Source organism: Entelurus aequoreus, linkage group LG08 (genome assembly GCF_033978785.1).
Source record: "Entelurus aequoreus isolate RoL-2023_Sb linkage group LG08, RoL_Eaeq_v1.1, whole genome shotgun sequence".
In the NCBI taxonomy this organism is placed as follows: Eukaryota; Metazoa; Chordata; class Actinopteri; order Syngnathiformes; family Syngnathidae; genus Entelurus; species Entelurus aequoreus.
Window position 1 is genome coordinate 25,756,884 of NC_084738.1, and position 24,558 is coordinate 25,781,441.

At 41.5% G+C, this 24,558-nt stretch overlaps 1 protein-coding gene across 1 annotated transcript; it reads left to right on the top strand.

The window, feature by feature from the left end:
* Positions 1-243: 243 nt before the first annotated feature.
* LOC133655032 (solute carrier family 2, facilitated glucose transporter member 11-like) lies at positions 244-2,286 on the top strand. The gene has a single exon (XM_062054932.1). The coding sequence runs from the start codon at positions 283-285 to the stop codon at positions 1,825-1,827; it is 1,545 nt and encodes a 514-aa protein (XP_061910916.1). The 5' UTR covers positions 244-282; the 3' UTR covers positions 1,828-2,286.
* The last annotated feature ends 22,272 nt before the right edge of the window (positions 2,287-24,558 follow it).

Sequence of the window (24,558 nt, forward strand, 5' to 3'; positions counted from 1 at the left end):
GCAAATGAGGTAAATTATGAGTGCCTAACTTATCTACAAAAATTTATATATTGGACTGCATAATTTATACATTCAAGTCACATCTCAAAAGTTAGACTTTAGAAAAGGTGTGGCGACGACTGCATTTGAATGAATAGCCCATGGTATCAAAATTAAGTTGGTGGTTGACTACAACTAAAATACATTGAATACAAATCTGTCCCTGCAACATTACACAAAAGTCTAAGCAAAACACTTCTCTTTTCATGTGGGACTAAAAGAGATAAAGAAAAAATTGTCACAATGCCTGACATGAAGCCAACAGGAAATACAGAACCAGAACAAATCAGCAAACTATCAAGTGACGGAACACTTGCTCTGATGGTGTGTTCTGCTGCCATTGGAGGCACCTTCCAGTATGGATACAATATTTCCATTATCAACGCTCCAACCAGCTACATCCAGACTTTCATCAATGAAACCTACAGGACACGCTGGGGTACAGGCTTGGGAGCTCCCTATGTGACTCTGGTGTGGACACTAATCGTATCAGCTTTCTCACTGGGAGGTCTGCTCGGGGCCCTGCTCGCCGGCCCAATGTCGGTCAACTTTGGAAGGAAGAAGTCCCTGCTTTTGAACAACTCATTTTTGTTTGTTGGCACTCTATTTTTTCTTCTGTGCAGGGTTGCAAGATCATTTGAGATGATCATCTTCGCTCGGTTCCTCATGGGGATTAATTCAGGTGTCAGTTTGAATGTCCAGCCTATGTACTTTGGGGAAAGCGCCCCTAAACACCTACGAGGAGTTGTAGCTGTTTCCTCTGCCGTTTTCCTTGCTTTTGGGATTTTCTTGGGTCAAATTGTGGGACTGACTGAGGTGTTGGGCACACAGCCTCTCTGGCCCTACTTACTAGCCAGCAACATGCTTCCAGGTGTGATTCAAATGCTTACACTACCCTGGTTCCCTGAAAGCCCCAGATATCTGCTCATTGACCGTGGAGACAGAGAAGCATGCGTCCAGGCTCTTCAAAGACTCCGTGGTGGTGTAGCTCCAGTTTTAGAAATACAGGAAATGCTTGAAGAATGTCAAAGGCAATCAAACGCTGAAACTGCATATTCTGTTAAGACACCTTATTCCCTTTTTAAGGCTCGTGACCTGCGATCCCAACTCAAAATTGTCATGCTAACCAACATGACCATCACGTTATGTGGCGTTGACTCTATGTACTTCTATGCGTCTTACATCTTCTTCGAGGCAGGCATTCCTGCAGATAAAATTCAGTATGTAACCATTGGAACAGGAGCATCTGAACTGACTGCCTCGATACTGAGCAACCTCTTGATTGAACGAGTGGGCAGGAAGGGTCTTATTGTCGGAGGCTACACTCTTATGTCATGCTGGACTGTAGTCTTCACAATAGCCCTCACACTCCAAAGACAACGAGTGGATGGGATGTCTTACCTCAGCATGGTGTGCGTTTTCGCCTACATCCTTAGCTTCGGTTTGGGCCCTGCAAGTGTGACAGGTATCATACCAGCAGAGATCTTTGACCAGTCAGCCCGACCTGCAGCGTACATGGTCGCCAGATCGCTAATGTGGCTCAATCAGCTCCTGATGGGACTGTTATTACCATTTATCGTCACCAATCTTGGGATCTATTGCTTCCTGCCATTCTTGGCTGTGTGTTTGGTGTCAGCTGTGTATTTGGGGCTCATGTTCATAGAGACAAAAGGCAAGAGCCTGCGGGAGATTACGGCAGAGTTCGATAGAAAAAACGAACAAAGAACAGTGAATGACGTGTTTGACCACACGGAGAATCAAGTCAGCTCTTTAACCATGGAAAAGTAGACCGAAAAAAGTTTAATTCATGACAGAAAATCTGTGTGACAGAATGTGAACGCATTATCAAGGTTTAATTGTGGCGTGTACGCATAAATCAGTCTTGTGAAAAAAAAACGTTATATTGTCATTTGTATGTAATTTCTGTTGTCTAGGTCGCACTCCTATATAGTCTAGAAAAGTTGGAAAAATTATATTTGTGCACTGCATTTTCCATAACTACACGTTGGACCATATGATGTCATGAATATGGAGAGGAATGGGTGTCTCTATGGTGACAGCCAGTAGTAAACGTACAATCCTCATTTAACTAGAGTAGTCTGCACAACGCTTGCACTTGTTATTAATTGTACAGTACACACAATCTCAGTTGATTAACACGTCCACCAATGGTACACGCAATTTAATATTTTGCGCAGGGTATTTAGCGCCTAGTTATTTGGATCTTAGTAGATTAGACCCTTAGTGTTTTCAAAAGTCATTGACCATTTCTTTCTCCCAGTTCTGCTTACGTAACTACTGTGGAGCTCCATGTCCAACAGTAATGACTATTTCACAGGTTTAGCACTTTCATCGCTGCTGCTACAGAATTTTTTGTTTAAGTGTAATTTTTGAGAGCATCGTAAACATGACAAGTGCTGACTTAATGGAACTCGATGGTGTGACCCCATCCCAGAGGCAGATAAGATAATTCTTGGGGATGGTAAATTACTATCAACATTTTGTGCCAGGATATTCTGCCATTGCCAAGCCACTCTTTAACCTGCTAAAGGGTGTGAAAGTGAAGGCGTTGAAACATAAAACCAAAATGTCATGCAGGAAGCTGCACTCTTCTGAATGGACAGTGGAACAGGAACAAGTGTTTGAGAAACTGAAATCTTTCGTTCGAATTTTTCGTTTAAGTGTAATTTTAAAAAGTTGACATTCACATTGGTTCATGTGTGAAGAGGCAGCACGTTTTTCAGCTTCAGTACATGTGCTTCACTCAATAGTGTTTTTTCTGCCACATCCTTGACAAAGTATAATGGGTTTTCTTTGGCAGCCATAAGAGGCGCACAGTAAACACACATCTTCTCACAAGTCTTATAATTGCACTTTCTGTTTAACCCTTGTGTGGTGTTCGGGTCTGTGGGACCCGTTTTTGATTTTTATTAAAAGAAAAATGATACAATTAATTAATTTTTCAAACTGAGACTCACTGGCTTTGGCTCATTTTCTGTGAAGAACATATATCAGAATACATATTCAATGAACACACACCATACACCCCCCTACACATTTCTATTACATATAAGATGTCCGGGGTCCACTGGACCCGGGGCTAATAGAAGTGTGGAAATTGATGTTCTGTGTACCACACGCCCACACACACACACACACACACACACGCACACAAACACACACACAGCAGGCCTAGACGGGGAGGACAGAATGTAGATACACAGAACATCAGAGGGTCAAATGTGCGACAAAATGAGCGCAGACGGTGTTGCCAAACAATGTTGCAACCTTGTGTGGGAAGCGCAGGTGCAGAAACACAAAAGAAGAATCCCTGTGGGATGCAGAAACTGGCAGATGAATTTCCATGCAACGTTCATATTATTGTTACTCAGCCAGTGTTTGTGGGTCTTAGACTTAGACTTATTTGAACTTTACAGTACAGATAAGAACAACATTTTGTTGCATTAGCTGGTTGGCAGTGCAGGATAAAGCAATAAGGTGCAGATATAAATAAATAGATTACTGTAAAGATAAATATATTGCACTTTTCCATATGCATCTACGTTTATGGATGTCTTTATATTCCAGCGAGTTCATCCATTTTTGGGGGGAATTGAGGGGATTATTATGATGCGTTCAAGAGTCTGAACGGCCTGAGGGAAGAAGCTGTTACAGAACCTGGAGGTTCTGCTACGGAGGCTGCGGAAGCTCTTTCTAGAGTCCAGCAGTGAAAACAGTCCTTGGTGGGGGTGGGAGGAGTCTTTGAAGATTTGCTGAGCCCTGGTCAGGCAGCGGCTTTTTGCGATCTCCTGGATAGGGGGAAGAGGAGTCCTGATGATCTTTTCCGCCGTCCTCACCACTCTCTGGAGAGACTTCCAGTCTGAGGCACTGCAGGCTCCAGTCCAGACATAGATGCAGTTGGTCAGCAGGCTCTCTATAGTGCCTCTGTAGAATGTGGTGAAGGAGCTGTGCTCTTTTCATCTGATGCAAAAAGTGCATGCGCTGCTGAGCTCTTTTTACAAGAGCTCCGGTGGGTAGGGACCATGTTATATTGTCAGTTATCTGCACCCCCAGGAACTTGGTGCTGCTTACCATCTCCACCGCTGTGCGGTTGATGAAGAGTGGAGCGTGGCTGGACTGGTGCTTCCTGAAGTCGACAATGATCTCCTTGGTCTTGTCGACGTTCAGGACCAGGTTGTTGGTTCTGCACCAGTCAACCAGATGTTTCACCTCCTCGCTGTAGTCCATGTCGTTGTTGTCACGGATGAGGCCCACTACTGTCGTGTCATCCGCATACTTCACAATGTGGTTAGTAGTGGACCTGGCGCAGCAGTCATGGGTCATCAACGTGAGCAGCAGCGGACTCAGGACGCAGCTCTGGGGGGAGCCGGTGCTCAGGGAGATGGCACTGGAGGTGTTGTTGCCCACTCTCACAGATTGGGGTCTGTCTGTGAGGAAGTCAAGCAGCCAGTTGCAAAGGGGGGGTACTTGTTCTTCGGCAGAGTTTTTATTAACTGGCAAACACACAGAGAGCAAGTGCATACAAAGTGGAATGAAAAAGATAAACAGTACAACAGTGCCATCTATTGGAAAAACTACTGCATTACAACACTCCCACTTAGTTTTTTCAATGACAAAGTCCCTTTAAATAATATTATAGAGCCGTGCTCTCTTTTACAATAATATGTCAAACAACAACAAAATATATATATATTTTTTTTTTACATTGTTTTCACAGGAACTCTTTTAGTTTGTTTACAATAATTTCACTGAAACTCTTTCACACATTTTTTGTTTTTGTTTTTACTTGCTTTGATCAGGCAGCGTTCGGTGTACACCTGTCAAGCACAACTAACCACTTTATCTAAATAGGGAAAAGTCCAATCTCACCTCTGAGATATTCAAACTTCTGTCTAGGCAGTGGTTTGGTAAAGATATCCACTTTCATGTCATTTGTTGGACAATATTGCAGTTCTATTTGTCCATTCTGCACACATTCACGGATGTAGTGATATCGAATGTCTATGTGTTTGGTCCTGGAGTGGTTCACAGGATTATTCGCGATTGCGATGGCTCCTTGGTTGTCTTCCAGGATCACTGTGGACATAGTTTTCACTCCGAGATCACTCAGTAATCTTTTCAGCCAGATTCCTTCTTGAGCGGCTTGACTGAGTGCGATGTACTCCGCTTCTGCTGTTGAAAGTGCAACTGTTGCTTGTTTCTTGCTGAGCCAGCTCACTGCTCCTCCACTCAGTAGAAAAACGTTGCCTGTTGTTGAGCGTCGGTCATCCTGATCTCCAGCCCAGTCAGCATCTGAGAATCCAATCAAAGCTCCAGAGTCTGACTGCTCATACTTGAGAGCAAAGTTCACTGTCCCTTTCAAGTATCGAAGTATCCTCTTCACAGCGGTCAGATGTGCAGCATCTGGATTTGCGTTGAACTTTGACACAGCACTCACTGCTTGAGCTATGTCTGGTCGTGTGGCCATTGCAGCATACAGTAGACTTCCCACCATTGACTGATAGGTATGCTGGTCCACTTGCTTACTGTCACCATCGCTCTTTCTCAATTTGACATTGGCATCAGCAGGAGTTGCCACAGGATTTGCATTATCCATTCCATATTTCTGAAGTATGGCTTCAATGTAATGCTTCTGATGAAGAATTACACGATTCTTCTCTTTATCTTGGATCACAGAGATGCCCAGGATATAGGACAGCTCTCCCATGTCTTTCATCTTGTAGCGCTCCTTGAGAGCCACTTTGAGCTCGTTCATGCTCTCAGTTGACTCTGTTATCAGAATCAAATCATCGACGTAAACTGCGAGTATCTCAAGCTCTTTTCTTGATCTCACGAACACACAGGGGTCGGATGTGCTGTGCTTGAATCCAATTTCCATCATGAACTCTGTGAAAGCCTTGCTCCAGCAGCGAGGAGACTGCTTCAGCCCATAAATTTATTTTTTTAGTTTGCATACCAGGTGTTCCTGCCCTGGTTTGATTTAGCCCTCTGGCTGCTCCATGTAGATCTCTTCTTCCAGGTGCCCATTAAGGATTGCAGTTACAACATCCATCTGGTGTACATGTAAATTGTTTTGAATGGCAAAGGACAATAATGTACGAATAGAGCTGAAACGTACCACAGGTGAAAATGTTTCATCATAGTCAGCACCATACAACTGTGAGTAGCCCTTGGCAACGGGCCTGCACTTGTATCTCTCCACTCTTCCATCACTATGATGCTTGACTCTAAACACCCATCTCGATCCTACTGCCTTTCTTTCTCTTGGTAAATTCACCAAGTCCCACGTCTCATTTTCAAGCAGTGACTCATATTCCAAGTCAGCCGCCTCCTGCCATTCTTTTGCATTAGGACTCACCAATGCTTCTTTTAGTGTGATTGGCTCTGTCACACGACACATATTGGCATGATGATCAACAGTCACTATATCAACAAACTCATCATATCCAAATCTCCTTGGAGCATTTCTGATTCTTCCACTTGTTCTGACAGTGCTGTCAACTGTGACTTCATCATGTTGTGTTTCATTCTCATCTGTTTGTATGGTTATCTCATTCTCTGAACAGAGTACTTTCGTTTCCTGCTTCCAGCTGAAGTTTGATTCATCGAAGATGACATCACGACGGATTAGAATCCTCCTCTTCTCTTCATCATACAGGCGATATCCCTTGGCATTGTTTGCATATCCCACAAAACGAAGCTTTATAGCCTTTTTGTCCAGTTTCCTTCTTTCTTCATCTGGGATATGTGCATAAGCAATACAGCCAAACACCTTCATGTGACTCATGTCAGGTTTCTTTCCACACCATTTCTCATAGGGTGTCTCTTCCTTCAGAACAGCTGTGGGCAGCCTGTTCTGTATGTAAGCTGCGGTGGCTACAGCCCCTGCCCAGAACATGTTTGGCAACTTTGCATGTGACCGCATGCTTCTAGCTGCTTCAACTAATGTCCTGTTTTTTCTTTCTGCAACACCATTTTGTTGTGGTGAGTGAGGTACAGTCATTTCATGGTGGATGCCTTGAGACTTCAAATATTCTTGAAACTCCTTTGATGTGTACTCACCACCATTATCTGTCCTCAGCCTTGTGACGCTTAGACCAGACTCATTTGAGAATGTTCTCTCAAATTCCTTGAATTTGCTCAGCACCTCATTTTTTTGTTTCAAGAAGTATACCTTGCAGCATCTTGTGTAATCATCAATGAAAGTCACAAAATATTTTGCTCCACCTATAGATTCAGTCTGCATGGGACCACAGATATCACTGTGAATCAGCTGCATCTTGCGTTTGGAACAAATTTCTCCAATCTTCTTGAATGGCTTCTTAGCCAACTTGCCTTCCACACATCCTTCACAGAAGGGAATCTCTTTTTCTGCAGAAAAGTTCACTCCGTTCACCGGATCTTTGAGTTCTTTAAGCTTGGTAGTGTGACCAAGGCGCTGGTGCCACAGGCTGGCCGCTACAGAAGCACTGTGACATACAGTTTCACTTCCTTTAATATCCAGCTGATATAGTCCATCAGCTCTTTGTGTTCCCATTCCTTGAAGTGTTCCACTTTTTCCACATATGTAGCAACAAGACTTTCTGAACTGCACTGTATTCCCTTTCTTGGTAGCAGCTCCCACTGAGAATAAATTCCCAGACAGCTTTGGAACATACACCACATCATACATTGTGACATTTTTTACATCACTTAATTTGAAAGTCATTTTCAGGTTGACATTTCCAATTCCTAGGGCGTCAACCACCCTGCCGTCACCAAGTTTCACAGAATGTGATTTTGTGAACTGCTGGTATTCTTTAATAATGTCTTTATCACACGTCATGTGTTTTGATGCTTCAGAATCAATTAACCACTCAGCCTGTTGTGGTCTTTCACTGTTTGCATCCCTGATCACAAAGGCACTTTCAGAGGAATCTTCTTCATCCTCACACATCATGTGCTTGGCCTTGTGGATTTTCTTTTTTGGTTTGTTTTTCAAGGTTGGACATTCGCGCTTGATATGGCCTTTTCTACCACATTTGTAACATCTCCATTTGCTTTTGTCTGCTGCTCCCACTGTCTTGGAGCTATCCTGCACATTTCCCCGAAATTGTGATGACATGGCGGATGCACCACCTGACGTAGCACCACTGGAATCATTAGCATTCACTCGCTTTTGCTCTTCATTTATTAATGCTTACTGAACAAACTTCAGTGTCAGGTTGTCAATCTTTGTTTCTAGTGCAGTGACAATTGTAGTATAACTTGGTGGTAAGCTACCCAACAGTGTTACAATTTGGTCTTCCTCCTCAATTACTGATCCAATTGCCGATAGCTGATCAGTTAGCTCCTTCATTTGTTTTCAATGATCAGTTAAAGCCTCTCCTTCCTTCATTTCACATCTGAAATATATTTTCTTCAGAAACAGTTTATTAGCCAAAGTATCCCTCTCAAAATGGGCTTTCAGTGTGGTCCACGCCTCTTTGGGAGTTTGACAGTTTTGTTATCAGGTACAACTGGGGTATACTTACATTTAGCACTAACATAGAGAACGCTTTCTCTCTCCGTCTTGTGAATTCCACCTGTGCTGCTGCGTTAGCATCTGCGGCTAGCGTCTCTGTCTCCATTAGCATGCCCCATAGTCCTTTAGCCTTTAGCAAGTGTTCCATCTGAAACTTCCATGTTGCCCAGTTCTCTGGTCCGCTCAGTCTGTCAATAAACATTTTATCCTCCATTGTGAGTTCCCACAATACCGTTTATCTTCACACAAAGTCCGTGCACAACAACTTTTTAGCGACGACCTGGGCTCATAACCTGTTCTTCGGCAGAGTTTTTATTAACTGGCAAACACACAGAGAGCAAGTGCATACAAAGTGGAATGAAAAAGATAAACAGTACAACAGTGCCATCTATTGGAAAAACTACTGCATTACAACAGTATTGAATCCAAGGGGAGCCAGTTTGCTCACCAAGTGCTGCGGGATGATGGTGTTGAATGCAGAGTTGAAGTCCAGAAACAACATCTGCACGTGTGTGTCCTTTTCTGCCAGATGTGCTAAGCTCAGGTGGAGTGCAGAGGAGATGGCGTCCTCTGTGGAGTGGTTAGGGTGATAAGCAAACTGGTATGGGTCGAATGTGGGGGGAAGTCTGGAGACAATGTATTTCTTTACCAGCCTTTCGAAGCATTTCATTACAGATGTTTTTTGGGATAAGTCAGTATTTTAACATAAAAGTGTTTGATTGTGAGGCATTAAAAGCCACAAAATGCAACGGGTCCATCAGACCCACAAACTGGCTGAGTAACAACAAATGAACACCACACAAGGGTTAAACTGTGAGTGGTTTTTTGCTAGACTATTAGAATTTGGATAGAAGGTTGTTGTTTTTTTGCACTTGATGTTCAGATGCTGCCACCACTATTTAAGTGTTTTTGTGTCTTGTCAATCATTGGTGGCATATCGTTGATCTATCTGTGAAATGAGAGACCTCCCTGTGTTTTGTACTGCCATGCTGAGCAATGTCATGTGCACAAATCACATGTAGGACACGCACGTGGCACCCGTGGGGGCCGAAGGGGCTTTTACTTTGTTGTAACTTGTACACAATGTCTTGTCTAATAAAACAAATCATGTGGAAATAGTTGATATGAGTTTGTGTGTGTATTGGGCAGAGGTGGGTATTATGCATTACCTTTACTCCGTTACATTTAGGATAGGGTAGATTTTTACTTATACCACAATGAGGAAATTACGTTGTTACAGTGCATGTTTTTACATGCAGTAACAGAAGTAAAAAAAAGAAGTAAAATGTAATTAAAAACAAAAAAATTGTAATAAACTTTTTGGATACATTGTACTTGTCAGAGAACTTTTATTACAACATTCTTTTTTACTTTTACAATGAGTCATTTTGTGAAGAAGAAAAGCAATTTTTATGCTGTAACACTGAGTTTCCTATATATTTATTTTATTTTATACATATATACAGTATATATATATATATATATATATATATATATATATATATATATATATATATATATATATATATATATATATATATATATATATATACTGTATATATGTATAAAATAAAATAAATATATAGGAAACTCATATTTATATATATATATATATATATATATATATATATATATATATATATATATATATATATATATATATATATATATATATATATATATATATATATATATATATATAATGTAAATAAAAGAAATACTTGAATTTTAGTGTTCATTTATTTACACGTATATACACACACATAACACTCCTCTACTCATTGTTGTATTTGAAAGTGCAATGCTTTGCAGCCAAACAGCCTTTGAAGGAGCATAGGTATGGGCAGCATCTGTGAAATGTAATTTGCAGGAAAGGAGTGAGTTTAGGGTTGAATTGTCCATACTCGTTCTATTCTCTGTCACCATCTTTCTAACCATGTTGAACACCCTCTCTGATGATGCATTGCTGTGTGGCACGCACAAAAGTGCCTTCATCAAACGCACCAGAGTCTGGAATCTTCCATCTCTCCCTAGCATACCCCTTCGAGTTGTCCTGGATGAACTGAAATTCTTGTTTCCAATCATTTTGGAACTTGCAAGTGTTCTTCTTCTTCTTACTCGTCATCGCCATGACTGTCTCTTCTTCGTTCTTCTGCTTCGTCTCTGTTATATTTTTGGACATTACTACTTGCCGTAGTTTTGAAGCAATGCATGATGGGAACCCAGATGTTGTGTGTCAGTGTATTAACGTGCCGGCTTGGACCCCGACTTAAACAAGTTGAAAAACTTATTCGGGTGTTACCATTTAGTGGTCAATTGTACGGAATATGTACTTCACTGTGCAACCTACTAATAAAAGTCTCAATCAATAAAAAAAAACAGGCTGGAATAAACACACGTTGAGAAATAGCTCCGTGCCTGCCTACTTTATGGTTATAGATAAACCTATGGATAATGGAGACATATACAGTATAATAGTCTCCTTCTTGTTGTGTGTGCAGTTGTGCGCTGAGCTCCAAAAGCCGTAGATGTTATAACGTGACTGGGCCGGCACGCTGTTTATATGGAGGGAAAGCGGACGTGACGACAGGCTGTCCTCACTCGGGTCCGCATATTGTTGTCCGGCTGGAAGCCGGGAGAAATTCGGGAGAATGGTTGTCCCGGGAGATTTTCAAGAGAGGCACTGAAATTCGGGAGTCTCCCGGAAAATTCGGGAGGGTTGGCAAGTATGCTTTAGGTTGCAGTGTAAATACTATTAAAATAGCAACTAAATAAAACAAAGGTTACTCACAATACTTGAGTGGTTTTTAAATAGTAACTCTAACTAAAGTAAATATTTAGATAACTACTTTTTACTTTTATTTGAGTTATATTACTAATGTAACTGTTCTCTTACTTAAGTACAACTTTTTGCAACTCTACCCACCTCTGGTTTTGTGGCAAATACTGTATATTTCGGACTATAAATCACACTTAAAATCCTATAATTCAAAATAGACAGTGCGCCTTATAGCCCAGTGTGCCTAATGTACAGATAATTTGTGGTTGTGCTTACTGACTTCTAAGCAATTTTATTTGGTACATGGTGTAATGATAAGTGTGACCAGTAGATGGCAGTCACAGAGAAGAGATAGTGTTGACTGTTTAATTAATGACTCTAGTACAGTGGTTCTTAACCTTGTTGGATGTACCGAACCCCACCAGTTTCATATGCGCATTCACCGAACCCTTCTTTAGTGAAAAGTAAAATGTTTTTTTTTTTTCCAAACAAAGTTATATGTTTTTTTTACTGGTGCACAAAATGAACTGTGCATGAGCATCACCTTGTTCAAAGAACAAAACCAACACACTGCATAAACTCACAACAAATTACACACCTGCAAATCCGATGGAAAATTAGAGGGAACATTGTTCCGGGGTATCCATAATACGCCGATAGGGAGAAGTTTTTATTTACACGATGAGTCGGGTTTGTCTTGACCTCCACGGCAGAGGCTCCGCCGAACCCCTGAGGCCGACTCACCGAACCCCTGCGGTTCGATATCGAACCCATGTTAAGAACCACTGCTCTAGTAAGTACAGGTTAGCAAGCCAGCCCCAAACATTGATGTTTCATTGAGACTATAGAATATTAAACACAGCACTGTCAAAATGTTTCAGTACGACCTTGGTAAGCTACGACGCCGCACCGCTTAAAGGATTGTCGGCGCTTTATGGCTGCCATAGTTAGACGTGCTGTGCTTCAACATACGGGTATTATTATTGTGTGTGTGTAAAAGGATGCCAAAATGGCACCTATTAGGAGACATATTATCCAGCATATAATTTTGAACTATTATGCAAAACCAACTTTTCTTACATATTGGTACTTACTGTTGTGTATTTGGGATCTGCATAAGTCCGGAAAATTTGCTGGCATCCGCCTTTGCAGTCTGCGCCGCAGTCAATAAGTTCCTTCTTTTTCTCTATTCTTTTGTTGTGGGGCGTTCATTCTCCGCTGTTGCCATTTCCAATACAAAGTAGCGCACAATTCTGACCAGGGTTGTACGGTATATCAGTACTAATAAACTATTGCAATACTAATGAATTATTAACTGCCTTTAAAAAATATCGGTCAATTTTTTTTTCCATCGAAATGATGTCCGCCACAGTGACATTGCTGGCATACAAGCCGCGGCGCATGTTAGTCCACACACGCAAACACACAGCACTTGCTAGTCGAAATATTGTGTAGACCAGGGGTCCCCAAACTTTTTGACTCAGGGGCCGCATTGGGTTAAAACAATTTGGCCGGGGGCCGGGCAGTATATATATATCAATCAATCAATCAATCAATGTTTATTTATATAGCCCTAAATCACAAGTGTCTCAAAGGGCTGTACAAGCCACAACGACATCCTCGGTACAGAGCCCACATATATATATATATATATATATATATATATATATACATATATATATATATATATATATATATATATATATATATATATATATATATATGTATATATATATATATATATATATATATGTATATATATATATATATATATATATATATATATATATATATATATATATATATATATATATATATATATATATATATATATATATAATTATTATTATTATTATTATTATTTTTTTAATGTCCTGCCCAGCTTCTCAGGCAAATCATATAGTAGATGTAGATGCCCATATCGGCTGTTCAGATTTACTTTACAAAAGAGAAGTGTAGGATACTTCTCTTGTTGCCTTATTTGTATTTGACTTTATTAAATGTATTTATATTATCATTTGGTGCAGAGCAGGAGGGGATAGAAAGAGAAAAAAAGGAAGACAGAGGGGAGAATTGTGGGGAAAAGAGGGGGATTAGACAGAGAGACAAAAACAACAACAGCAAACACAACAACAACAACAACAGAGCAACATCAGCAAATACTACATGTACAAATATGTTGGTAAAAGTAATAGCAAATAAGCAGTTAGTGAAAATAAAAAATAATACAGAAATGACAATTAGCATTATTACACTAAAAATGAAGCAATATGAATACCAATAGAAATAGCGCTATTGATAATAAACAATACCAATACTTTACCTTTATTATCAACAATACAATTGTTCAAATGCAACAATACATATACGTAATGATAGCTTGAGATACGAAAGAATGCAGAAAAATGGAGGGGAAGAAAGAGAAGCAACTTACATTAACCTTGTAGATTGTTATAGTAACAATAGGTTAAGCTTTGTCAGTGTGCCATGTGTTATACCCAGTTTACCCTAGGGCAACAACGTTAATATATGTTTGATGAAACGTGATTATGTACATGAGTGTATGTGTGCATATGTACTTGTATATGTCCAGTATGTGTATATGTGTTCTTGTACAGTGAATGTATATGTACAGTATGTGTATAAGTGTGTTTGTACAGTGAATGTATATGTATAGTATGTATACGTGTGTGTTTGTACAGTGAATGTATATGTACAGCATGTGTATACAGTGTGTGTGTTTGTACAGTGAATGTATATGTACAGAATGTGTATGTGTGTGTTTGTACAGTGAATGTATATGTACAGTATGTGTATGTGTGTGTTTGTACAGTGAGTGTATATGCACAGTATGTGTACATGTATGTTTGTACAGTGAATGTATATGTACAGTATGTGTATACAGTATGTTTGTATAATGAGTGTGCGTGTGGATGTACGAAGTTTGAGTGTGTAAATATGGACTGTATTTGTAGGTGTATGTGGGACCGTAGGTACCTATGTATGTGTGTATGTATGCAAGTGAGTATATGTGAATCTGCATGCGCAATACATTTGACTCCCAGTGTGTGCGGGAGCCAGAGTACGGCCCCAGCCTCCCCGAGAGCCCAACCCACAAACAGTAGGTGTGGTGCCCAGGGAACCAGGGACCACCGCCCCCACGCAGCCAAGCCTGACAGCGACAGGAACCCCAGAGCCCGGCCCACCGCGCCGCCCACAAGGGCCAGCAGCAGGCCACAGACAGACGCACCCGGCAGAGGACAAGGCACGAGAAAAGCAGGGGGAAGCCAGACCCCAAGCTAGCGAGAGACCCCACCCCACACGGGCAGAAAGGCAGGACGCCCCGCCCGAGGGGCCCGGAGACCCCCCGCAACCAGACGGGAAGACCGCCCCCGCCCCACCGGCAACCGGGCCCCCACGAGCCCATTCCCCACCCCCGGAGAGCGCGGCGAGGCCAGCCCCAGGCCACCCCACCCAAACCGGCCGCCACAGGACCATCCAGCACGGGACCACGGGAACCACCCACCCCACCCGCAGGGACCCCAACGATGGAGATGGAACAACCAGCAACCCCCCCGCCGAGTCCCCCCCCCCGAGGTAGGGGAAAATAAATAAATAAATAAATAATAATAATAATATTAAAAAAAACTTAAAAAAAACAAACTATATATATATATATATTTTTTTAAAGAATTAAAAGAAGATCACAGACATGCTGACACACAAGGTCACTGCCCCAACAACTGGCCGACTCGCAGCACCTCGGAATACCCTGCAGCACCAAGCTACCACAGTAGACGCAGGGACCAGACCCAGCAGGCCCCAACCAAGACGGGCACCCGGAAGGGATGGACGGTGGGACCCAGGAGCTCCAGACACGCAGTCCGGATGCAGTAGCCCGAGGCACCGACCCCCACCCGCCAGGCAGGCCCCGAATGTACCCCCAGAAATATACATACATATCTATATACATACACATACACATGTACACATACACACACATACACATACACATATATACACATACACATATATATACATACATACATACATACATACATACATACATACATACATACATACATACATACATACATACACACATACACACACACATACATACATATACACAGTTTGTCAGCCCCGACAACCACCACGCGCGCGCACTGCCACCAGTCACAACATCAGCCACCCCCCTGCACCAGACCCAGCAGCCACGGGCGCCCACACCACAAACAAACGGCAGCAGAAACAGCAGCCGCAACATCCCCAGACAGCCAGCACCACCCAATCAAATCAAAGCGATCAAAAAAAACCGCGACCGGCAACCACACGCCAACAGGATCACGGAGACCAGCCAGCGCCAGCCCGCCAGCAAGCCCAAACGCCAACACACAAACAAGAGACACCGACACTCTCCCCCACCAAAAGACCCCACCACCCCGACCCAAACCCGCACAAACACACCACCGCCCAAACAACCGAGACACAGCATCCAGACCAGACACGGGCGCCGCGCCGCCACCACATCTAGTCACCAACAGAGACCCCACAGCGCAAGGTCGGGCCACACGGGTACGGACCCCACCCAACAGGAAGCGAGACCCGCGCGACGCCACACACAATTAAATAATAAGATTAAACAAAAATAATAATAATAATTTAAAAAAATAAATAAATAAAAATACAAATTAAATTAAATTAAAATTAAAAATAACAAACAAAAATAAATAGATAAAAATAAAAATAAAATAAAAAAAAAGTAAGTAACAAAAAAAAAGAAAAATAAAAAATAAAAAATAAAATTAAAAAAATAATAATAATAAAAATAAAAAAAAAAATAAAAAAAACATTTAAAAAAATAAAATGAATTCATAATAATAATAATAATAATAAATGAATAAAAGCCTGGCAGGCCACCAGAACGCAGTCCCCGGAATCCGCGCCGGGGACTGCATGTGTACAAGGCCCCCAGAGTGTCTACTGTGTAGTTAAAATTAGGAGGTCAGCCATTACAGCCGACCTCCAGTCCCTATTGATGCGTGTACTGTAGCGTGAGTGAAATATGTATGCCTGTGGGAACTAATAATGCCATTAAAATTGGGGGACATCAAGGTCTTGGTGGGTCCCAACCAAGCCGAGCCCTCCAAATCCTAAGTGTCTAATATGCAGCTAAGATTGAGGGATGGACGAGCAGGGGACACGACAGGAGGACTGGAGCCCCATAGGAGGCATCCCCATCCCCCCGCCATGCCTCCCCGCAGGACAATCCCCCAAAGTCCTATATATGTGTGACTGTGTGTGCTATAAGTAGGAGGACTAGAGGGCCCGGACACCCCCCCCAGTCCATGCGGCCGACAACCAGGAACTACGGCCAGGAATACGCCACCCCCCCCCCCCCACGGCCCGTGACCCACACCAGACCACTTTAGCGTGACGCCACGCGAGCCCACCCCCGCCAAACAAAGCCATCCCCCGCCCGCCCCAACCCAACCGCCGGCAGTACCACAGCAACCATCACCACCACCGCCCGTCCGCAGTACAAACACCCGCAGCCGCCGAAACCGAAACAAAAAAAAGCGACCGACCCCGTAAACCACAACAACGCACACCCCCAGCTACCACAGAGGCCACCAACCCACCTACCCCAACTCATCCACAGCCAGGCCAATCGAGCCACCGGACATCCACACCCATACACACACCTACACAAAATTACACACATACATACACACATACACATATACATACATACATGTATATACACCTACATACACATACATACATGCATGCATATACATATACAGTACACATACATACACACACACACACATACATACACTTACATATCCAATCCAATCCAATCCACTTTATTTATATAGCACATTTACACAACAAGAATGTTTCCAAAGTGCTGCACAGCCATGTTAAAAACAATATTAAAAACAATATTAAAAACAATATTAAAAACGATATTAAAAATAATATTAAAAACAATATTATGCTACACCAATGACTGAATAAAAACAAAGAATAAATGAATAGAAAACCAATACAGAGACAATATAAAAAATAAATATGATTAAAAACGATTTTAAAGGGTAAAACCAATTAAAACAGTAAAATAGACATCAAAATTTATAACCCTAACCCTAACCACACAGGACAACAGACAGAAGACCACACAACTCACGTAGTGTTAAAAGCCAAAGAATAAAAGTGGGTCTTAAGACCCACTTTTACATACATATACATATGCACACATATACACCTACACAAAAAAAATAATAAAAAAAAATAATAATAATAATAATAAAATTAAATAAAAAAATAAAAAAATTATAAAATAAAATAAACCCTTTAAATAAAATAAAATAAATAAAAATAAACAAGAGGCCTGGTTGCCAACAGTGCCCAGCGCCCCCTAACCCCGCAGCCCTTCCCGCACGTCCAGACCCCCCCGCCCACCACCCACCAGGCACCCCATCCGGCAAAAAGCCATAAGGGCCCAGCCCCGCGCCCACAGCCGGCACGCCATGGCATCTCAGCAGGCCCGGTGCCGCGATCAGCAATGCACACTGGGGCAGCGACCCACACACATGTACCTACATACATACACACAGATTCCACCATACATACATACCAACGTACACGTGCGCACCCATATATACACATATATAATTTAACAGAATAAATAAATAAATAAAATGTATTAAATAGATAATTTAAAAAAAATATATATATAAGAGTATATATAAATAAAATTAATAAATAAATAAGGGTGGAGTAAAACACAGGAGGGGGACCCGCAGGGCAGTCGGGCAGCACCGCACAGCACCGCACAGCCGCAGCGTAGGGCGACCCCGGGCAGACCCCGCCCCGCGCCCCAGGGGAAGGAGGAAGCCCACGGACACCCGGGGCCAGAGGGGCATGAGCCGACCCCCGCCCGACAGGTCCGTAAACCAGGCACGGGTAGATTTTGCGCTGTGTGCAGGCGCCAAGTCCTGTTGGAACTTGAAATCTCCATCTCCATAGAGCAGGTCAGCAGCAGGAAGCATGAAGTGCTCTAAAACTTGCTGGTAGACGGCTGCGTTGACCCTGGATCTCAGGAAACAGAGTGGACCGACACCAGCAGATGACATGGCACCCCAAACCATCACTGATGGTGGAAACTTTACACTAGACTTCAGGCAACGTGGATCCTGTGCCTCTCCTGTCTTCCTCCAGACTCTGGGACCTCGATTTCCAAAGGAAATGCAAAATTTGCTTTTGTCAGAAAACATGACTTTGGACCACTCAGCAGCAGTCCAGCTCTTTTTTCCAGGGTCAACCCAGCCGTCTACCAGCAAGTTTTAGAGCACTTCATGCTTCCTGCTGCTGACCTGCTCTATGGAGATGGAGATTTCAAGTTCCAACAGGACTTGGCGCCTGCACACAGCGCAAAATCTACCCGTGCCTGGTTTACGGACCATGGTATTTCTGTTCTAAATTGGCCCGCCAACTCCCCTGACCTTAGCCCCATAGAAAATCTGTGGGGTATTGTGAAAAGGAAGATGCAGAATGCCAGACCCAAAAACGCAGAAGAGTTGAAGGCCACTATCAGAGCAACCTGGGCTCTCATAACACCTGAGCAGTGCCAGAAACTCATCGACTCCATGCCACGCCGCATTAACGCAGTAATTGAGGCAAAAGGAGCTCCAACCAAGTATTGAGTATTGTACATGCTCATATTTTTCATTTTCATACTTTTCAGTTGGCCAACATTTCTAAAAATCCCTTTTTTGTATTAGCCTTAAGTAATATTCTAATTTTGTGACACACGGAATTTTGGATTTTCATTTGTTGCCACTTCAAATCATCAAAATTAAATGAAATAAACATTTGAATGCATCAGTCTGTGTGCAATGAATAAATATAATGTACAAGTTACACCTTTTGAATGCAATTACTGAAATAAATCAAGTTTTTCAAAATATTCTAATTTACTGGCTTTTACCTGTATATATATACACATATATATATATATATATATATGTAGCCCTGTGATGAGGCGGCGACTTGTCTAGGGTGTACTCCGCCTTCCGCCCAATTGTAGCTGAGATAGGCTCCAGCGCCCCCTGCGACCCCGAAGGGAATAAGCGGTAGAAAATGGATGGATGAATGGATATATGTACAGTATGTATACACATTATAGTATCTATCTATCTATCTATCTATCTATCTATCTATCTATCTATCTATCTATCTATCTATATATATATATATATATATATATATATATATATATATATATATATATATATATATATATATACACTATAATGTGTATACAGTATATAATGAATATGTATGTATTTATATGTATATGTACCTGCCATCTGCTCAGTGGCCTAGTGGTTAGAGGGTCCACCATGAGATCGGTAGGTCTCCCCGGGGAGAAGACGCTGTCAAAGTGGAGCCATGTAAATAAGACCGCGCACAAAACAGCACATCCTGAAAAGACGGCCAGAAAGCGGCTTGAAGATGGTCTGTAAAACATAACCCATGCAACATTTTGACCAAATAACCACAATTACATGTTATGTAGACCACACACAGTGTTTCAAATGTAGATTAAAAACATCATAAATCTACATATCTAATAAAGTTAAACACAAATAATTAGAAGTATCCCGTTCCGATACTTGACATTGTTTTTTGTACTACCTCCCTGAGCAGGCACGTGCACACATAGGGCCCTATGGGTGCCTGAGCCCCTGCCCTTTTTTGCCTCGTCTTAAAAAGTGCCCTCTGCCTGTGTGTGTGTGTGTTTTTTTTTTCTTTAAACAACATTAATAAATTCCTGTCAGGGATGTAAAAAACAAAAAAACAGCGGTACAAAAACTCCACGTTTTCTTGTAATACCGGGTTGTTTGAGCTTGCCGCTTCCTTTAAACGTTTAGCCCCTCCTCGATCTGCGGGCTGCAGCCAGGGTTACTCAGACGTGACAGTGGAGCAACTTGAACCTGTGAGTTATGGTCTAGTCGCCGTCCACTTATTCAGCATCTAATATGGGTAATATTTCAGAAAAACGCTGTATTATTCTATTAGTCAATGTGTCAGCTTCTGTTTTTGCCGGACGTCGGAGCACGGCGCATCAATTGAGCACGGCACATCAAGTCCGCACAGAGCAGAGCGGATCGTGCGGGACAGGAAGTAATGTACAAAATAAAACACCGGGTTAATTTTCAAAATAAAATGCACGTTTACGGCGGATCACATTTCTCTCACATTAGAGTTTTAGATATAAGGTTATTGTGACTTTGCTATTACTGTGTGGGATAACAAAATAATAATAATAATAATGATAATAATGATAATAATAACAATAATAATAAGAAGAACAATGATAATGATAATGATAATAATAATAATAATTATTATTATTATTATTAATAATAATAATAATTTCAGCATTCTGGGGGTATAAGATGTAGGTTATCTGTTAGGAATATTGCCATCTGTATTTAAACTTGATTCATGTTGATTATGCCTTCAGCCCAATGCCAAAAAAAGAAAGGATACAGCCCTCTACTGGCCCCTGGTCCATATTTTTGGCCCTGTATTGCGTTTCAGTTGTTTAGTCTGAGCATTAAGTGAGATAGACCATACGTTACAACTTGATGGTGTTTTCATCAAGTTAAGGGAAGAAGGACAGATTTTCACATTGAAGTTTTTTCCATTTGGGTATTTATTTTTATATTTTTTTTCAAAGTTCATGTTGCACTGTTCAATGTTCAATATTAAAGTGCTTATCTTTAACAAAAAATAGCCTAATAATAAACCAGTGTTTTGTTGCTTTTCATGTCTTCCAAGCCTATGATAATGTGAATTAACTCATTATGACCATAATTTGAGGACACAAAGGAAATGGCAATCACTTTTACCTACAAAGGACACACAGCTAAGTAGTTAGCTTCCTATTAGCAAATTTAATTTTACCTTTATTTCCATATTGTGTAAAGGACCAAAAAAAAAATTCCTGCCCTTTTCTGACTTTGAGCCCCTGCCCCTCTATAATCATGTGCACGTCCCTGTCCCTGAGCACTGGATTATACTTCCTATACGCTGTGCTGTTTTATCCCATTTGTTTCTAGTGTCCCGCTTGTAAGCTACGTAACACTGATACCAACAACAAAAAAAGTATTGCATGGAATTGGCTTTCATCTGAAGCTCAGATACAAGCAGTCCTGCAGCGTGTTTACTTGTGCAAAACTCCACAGCCAGTTAACATTTAAATGTCCTCTATTAAGCAAACAAGTCATTTACAAGTGGTAAACATGGTAGGCTACAGGCTACTAGGAGCTTATAGATACACAACAGCTATGTACAAAACAAATGTCAATTTAAACAAAAATAAAATAATTATAGTTGCATATTACTTTGATACAATGTCTTCAAGGCAAAGCGTATAAGAAAGTCTCCTGTAACAAATGTGTTATGAGCTTATGGATTGTCGTGGCCAGTGGATGCTACTGCTACTACTAATTTCAATTTAAAGATAGCGTAAATCCAGACCAGGCAAACAACAGAGCATTATTATTTTGACTCAGGGGCTACATTGAGAGAAAAAAATGTGTCTCGGGGCCTGTGTGTGTGTGCGTGTGTGTGTGTGTGTGTGTGTATAGAGAGCAGGGAAACCTGTGAAACAGACCTGTAAGAATGAAATAGCCTCCGTGTGTTTTTTTCCTGAACTAAGAACATTACATTTTATACATATATCATCATCATGATAGATTGATATATATATATACAGTATATATGCATATATATATATATATATATATATATATATATATATATATATATATATATATATATATATATATATATATATATATATATATATATAACAACGGGCCGGCGGCGGGTGGGTGTGGTTTTGATAAAATGTTGGTTCGGGTAAATGGCGGGTGGATGATGAGTGGATGACGACTTTTGTGATGCGGTTACGGGTGAAATAATTGTTGTAATGCAGTAGTTCTTCCAATAGATGGCACTGTTGTACTGTTTATCTTTTTCATTCCACTTTGTATGCACTTGCTCTCTGTGTGTTTGCCAGTTAATAAAAACTCTGCCGAAGAACAGGTTATGGGCCCAGGTCGTCGCTAAAAAGTTGTTGTGCACGGACTTTGTGTGAAGATAAACGGTATTGTGGGAACTCACAATGGAGGATAAGATGTTTATTGACAGACTGAGCGGACCAGAGAACTGGGCAACATGGAAGTTTCAGATGGAACACTTGCTAAAGGCTAAAGGACTATGGGGCATGCTAATGGAGACGCTAGCCGCAGATGCTAACGCAGCAGCACAGGTGGAATTCACAAGACGGAGAGAGAAAGCGTTCTCTATGTTAGTGCTAAATGTAAGTATACCCCAGTTGTACCTGATAACAAAACTGTCAAACTCCCAAAGAGGCGTGGACCACACTGAAAGCCCATTTTGAGAGGGATACTTTGGCTAATAAACTGTTTCTGAAGAAAATATATTTCAGATGTGAAATGAAGGAAGGAGAGGCTTTAACTGATCATTGAAAACAAATGAAGGAGCTAACTGATCAGCTATCGGCAATTGAATCAGTAATTGAGGAGGACGACCAAATTGTAACACTGTTGGGTAGCTTCCCACCAAGTTATACTACAATTGTCACTGCACTAGAAACAAAGATTGACAACCTGACACTGAAGTTTGTTCAGTAAGCATTAATAAATGAAGAGCAAAAGCGAGTGAATGCTAATGATTCCAGTGGTGCTACGTCAGGTGGTGCATCCGCCATGTCATCACAATTTCGGGGAAATGTGCAGGATAGCTCCAAGACAGTGGGAGCAGCAGACAAAAGCAAATGGAGATGTTACAAATGTGGTAGAGAAGGCCATATCAAGCGCGAATGTCCAACCTTGAAAAACAAACCAAAAAAGAAAATCCACAAGGCCAAGCACATGATGTGTGAGGATGAAGAAGATTCCTCTGAAAGTGCCTTTGTGATCAGGGATGCAAACAGTGAAAGACCACAACAGGCTGAGTGGTTAATTGATTCTGGAGCATCAAAACACATGACGTGTGATAAAGACATTATTAAAGAATACCAGCAGTTCACAAAATCACATTCTGTGAAACTGGGTGACGGCAGGGTGGTTGACGCCCTAGGAATTGGAAATGTCAACCTGAAAATGACTTTCAAATTAAGTGATGTAAAACATGTCACAATGTATGATGTGGTGTATGTTCCAAAGCTGTCTGGGAATTTATTCTCAGTGGGAGCTGCTACCAAGAAAGGGAATACAGTGCAGTTCAGAAAGTCTCGTTGCTACATACGTGGAAAAAGTGGAACACTTCAAGGAATGGGAACACAAAGAGCTGATGGACTATATCAGCTGGATATTAAAGGAAGTGAAACTGTATGTCACAGTGCTTCTGTAGCGGCCAGCCTGTGGCACCAGCGCCTTGGTCACACTACCAAGCTTAAAGAACTCAAAGATCTGGTGAACGGAGTGAACTTTTCTGCAGAAAAAGAGATTCCCTTCTGTGAAGGATGTGTGGAAGGCAAGTTGGCTAAGAAGCCATTCAAGTCGATTGGAGGAATTCGTTCCAAACGCAAGATGCAGCTGATTCACAGTGATATCTGTGGTCCCATGCAGACTGAATCTATAGGTGGAGCAAAATATTTTGTGACTTTCATTGATGATTACACAAGATGCTGCAAGGTATACTTCTTGAAACAGAAAAATGAGGTGCTAAGCAAATTTAAGGAATTTGAGAGAACATTCTCAAATGAGTCTGGTCTAAGCGTCACACGGCTGAGGACAGATAATGGTGGAGAGTACACATCAAAGGAGTTTCAAGAATATTTGAAGTCTCAAGGCATCCACCATGAAATGACTGTACCTCACTCATCACAACAAAATGGTGTTGCAGAAAGAAAAAACAGGACATTAGTTGAAGCAGCTAGAAGCATGCTGTCACATGCAAAGTTGCCAAAGATGTTCTGGGCAGAGGCTGTAGCCACCGCAGCTTACATACAGAACAGGTTGCCCACAGCTGTTCTGAAGGAAGAGACACCCTGTGAGAAATAGTGTGGAAAGAAACCTGACATGAGTCACATGAAGGTGTTTGGCTGTATTGCTTATGCACATATCCCAGATGAAGAAAGAAGGAAACTGGACAAAAAGGCTATAAA

Coding starts and splice junctions, on each gene's coding strand:
- LOC133655032 (XM_062054932.1), top strand. CDS start 283: ATGCCTGACATGAAGCCAACAGGAAATACAGAACCAGAACAAATCAGC.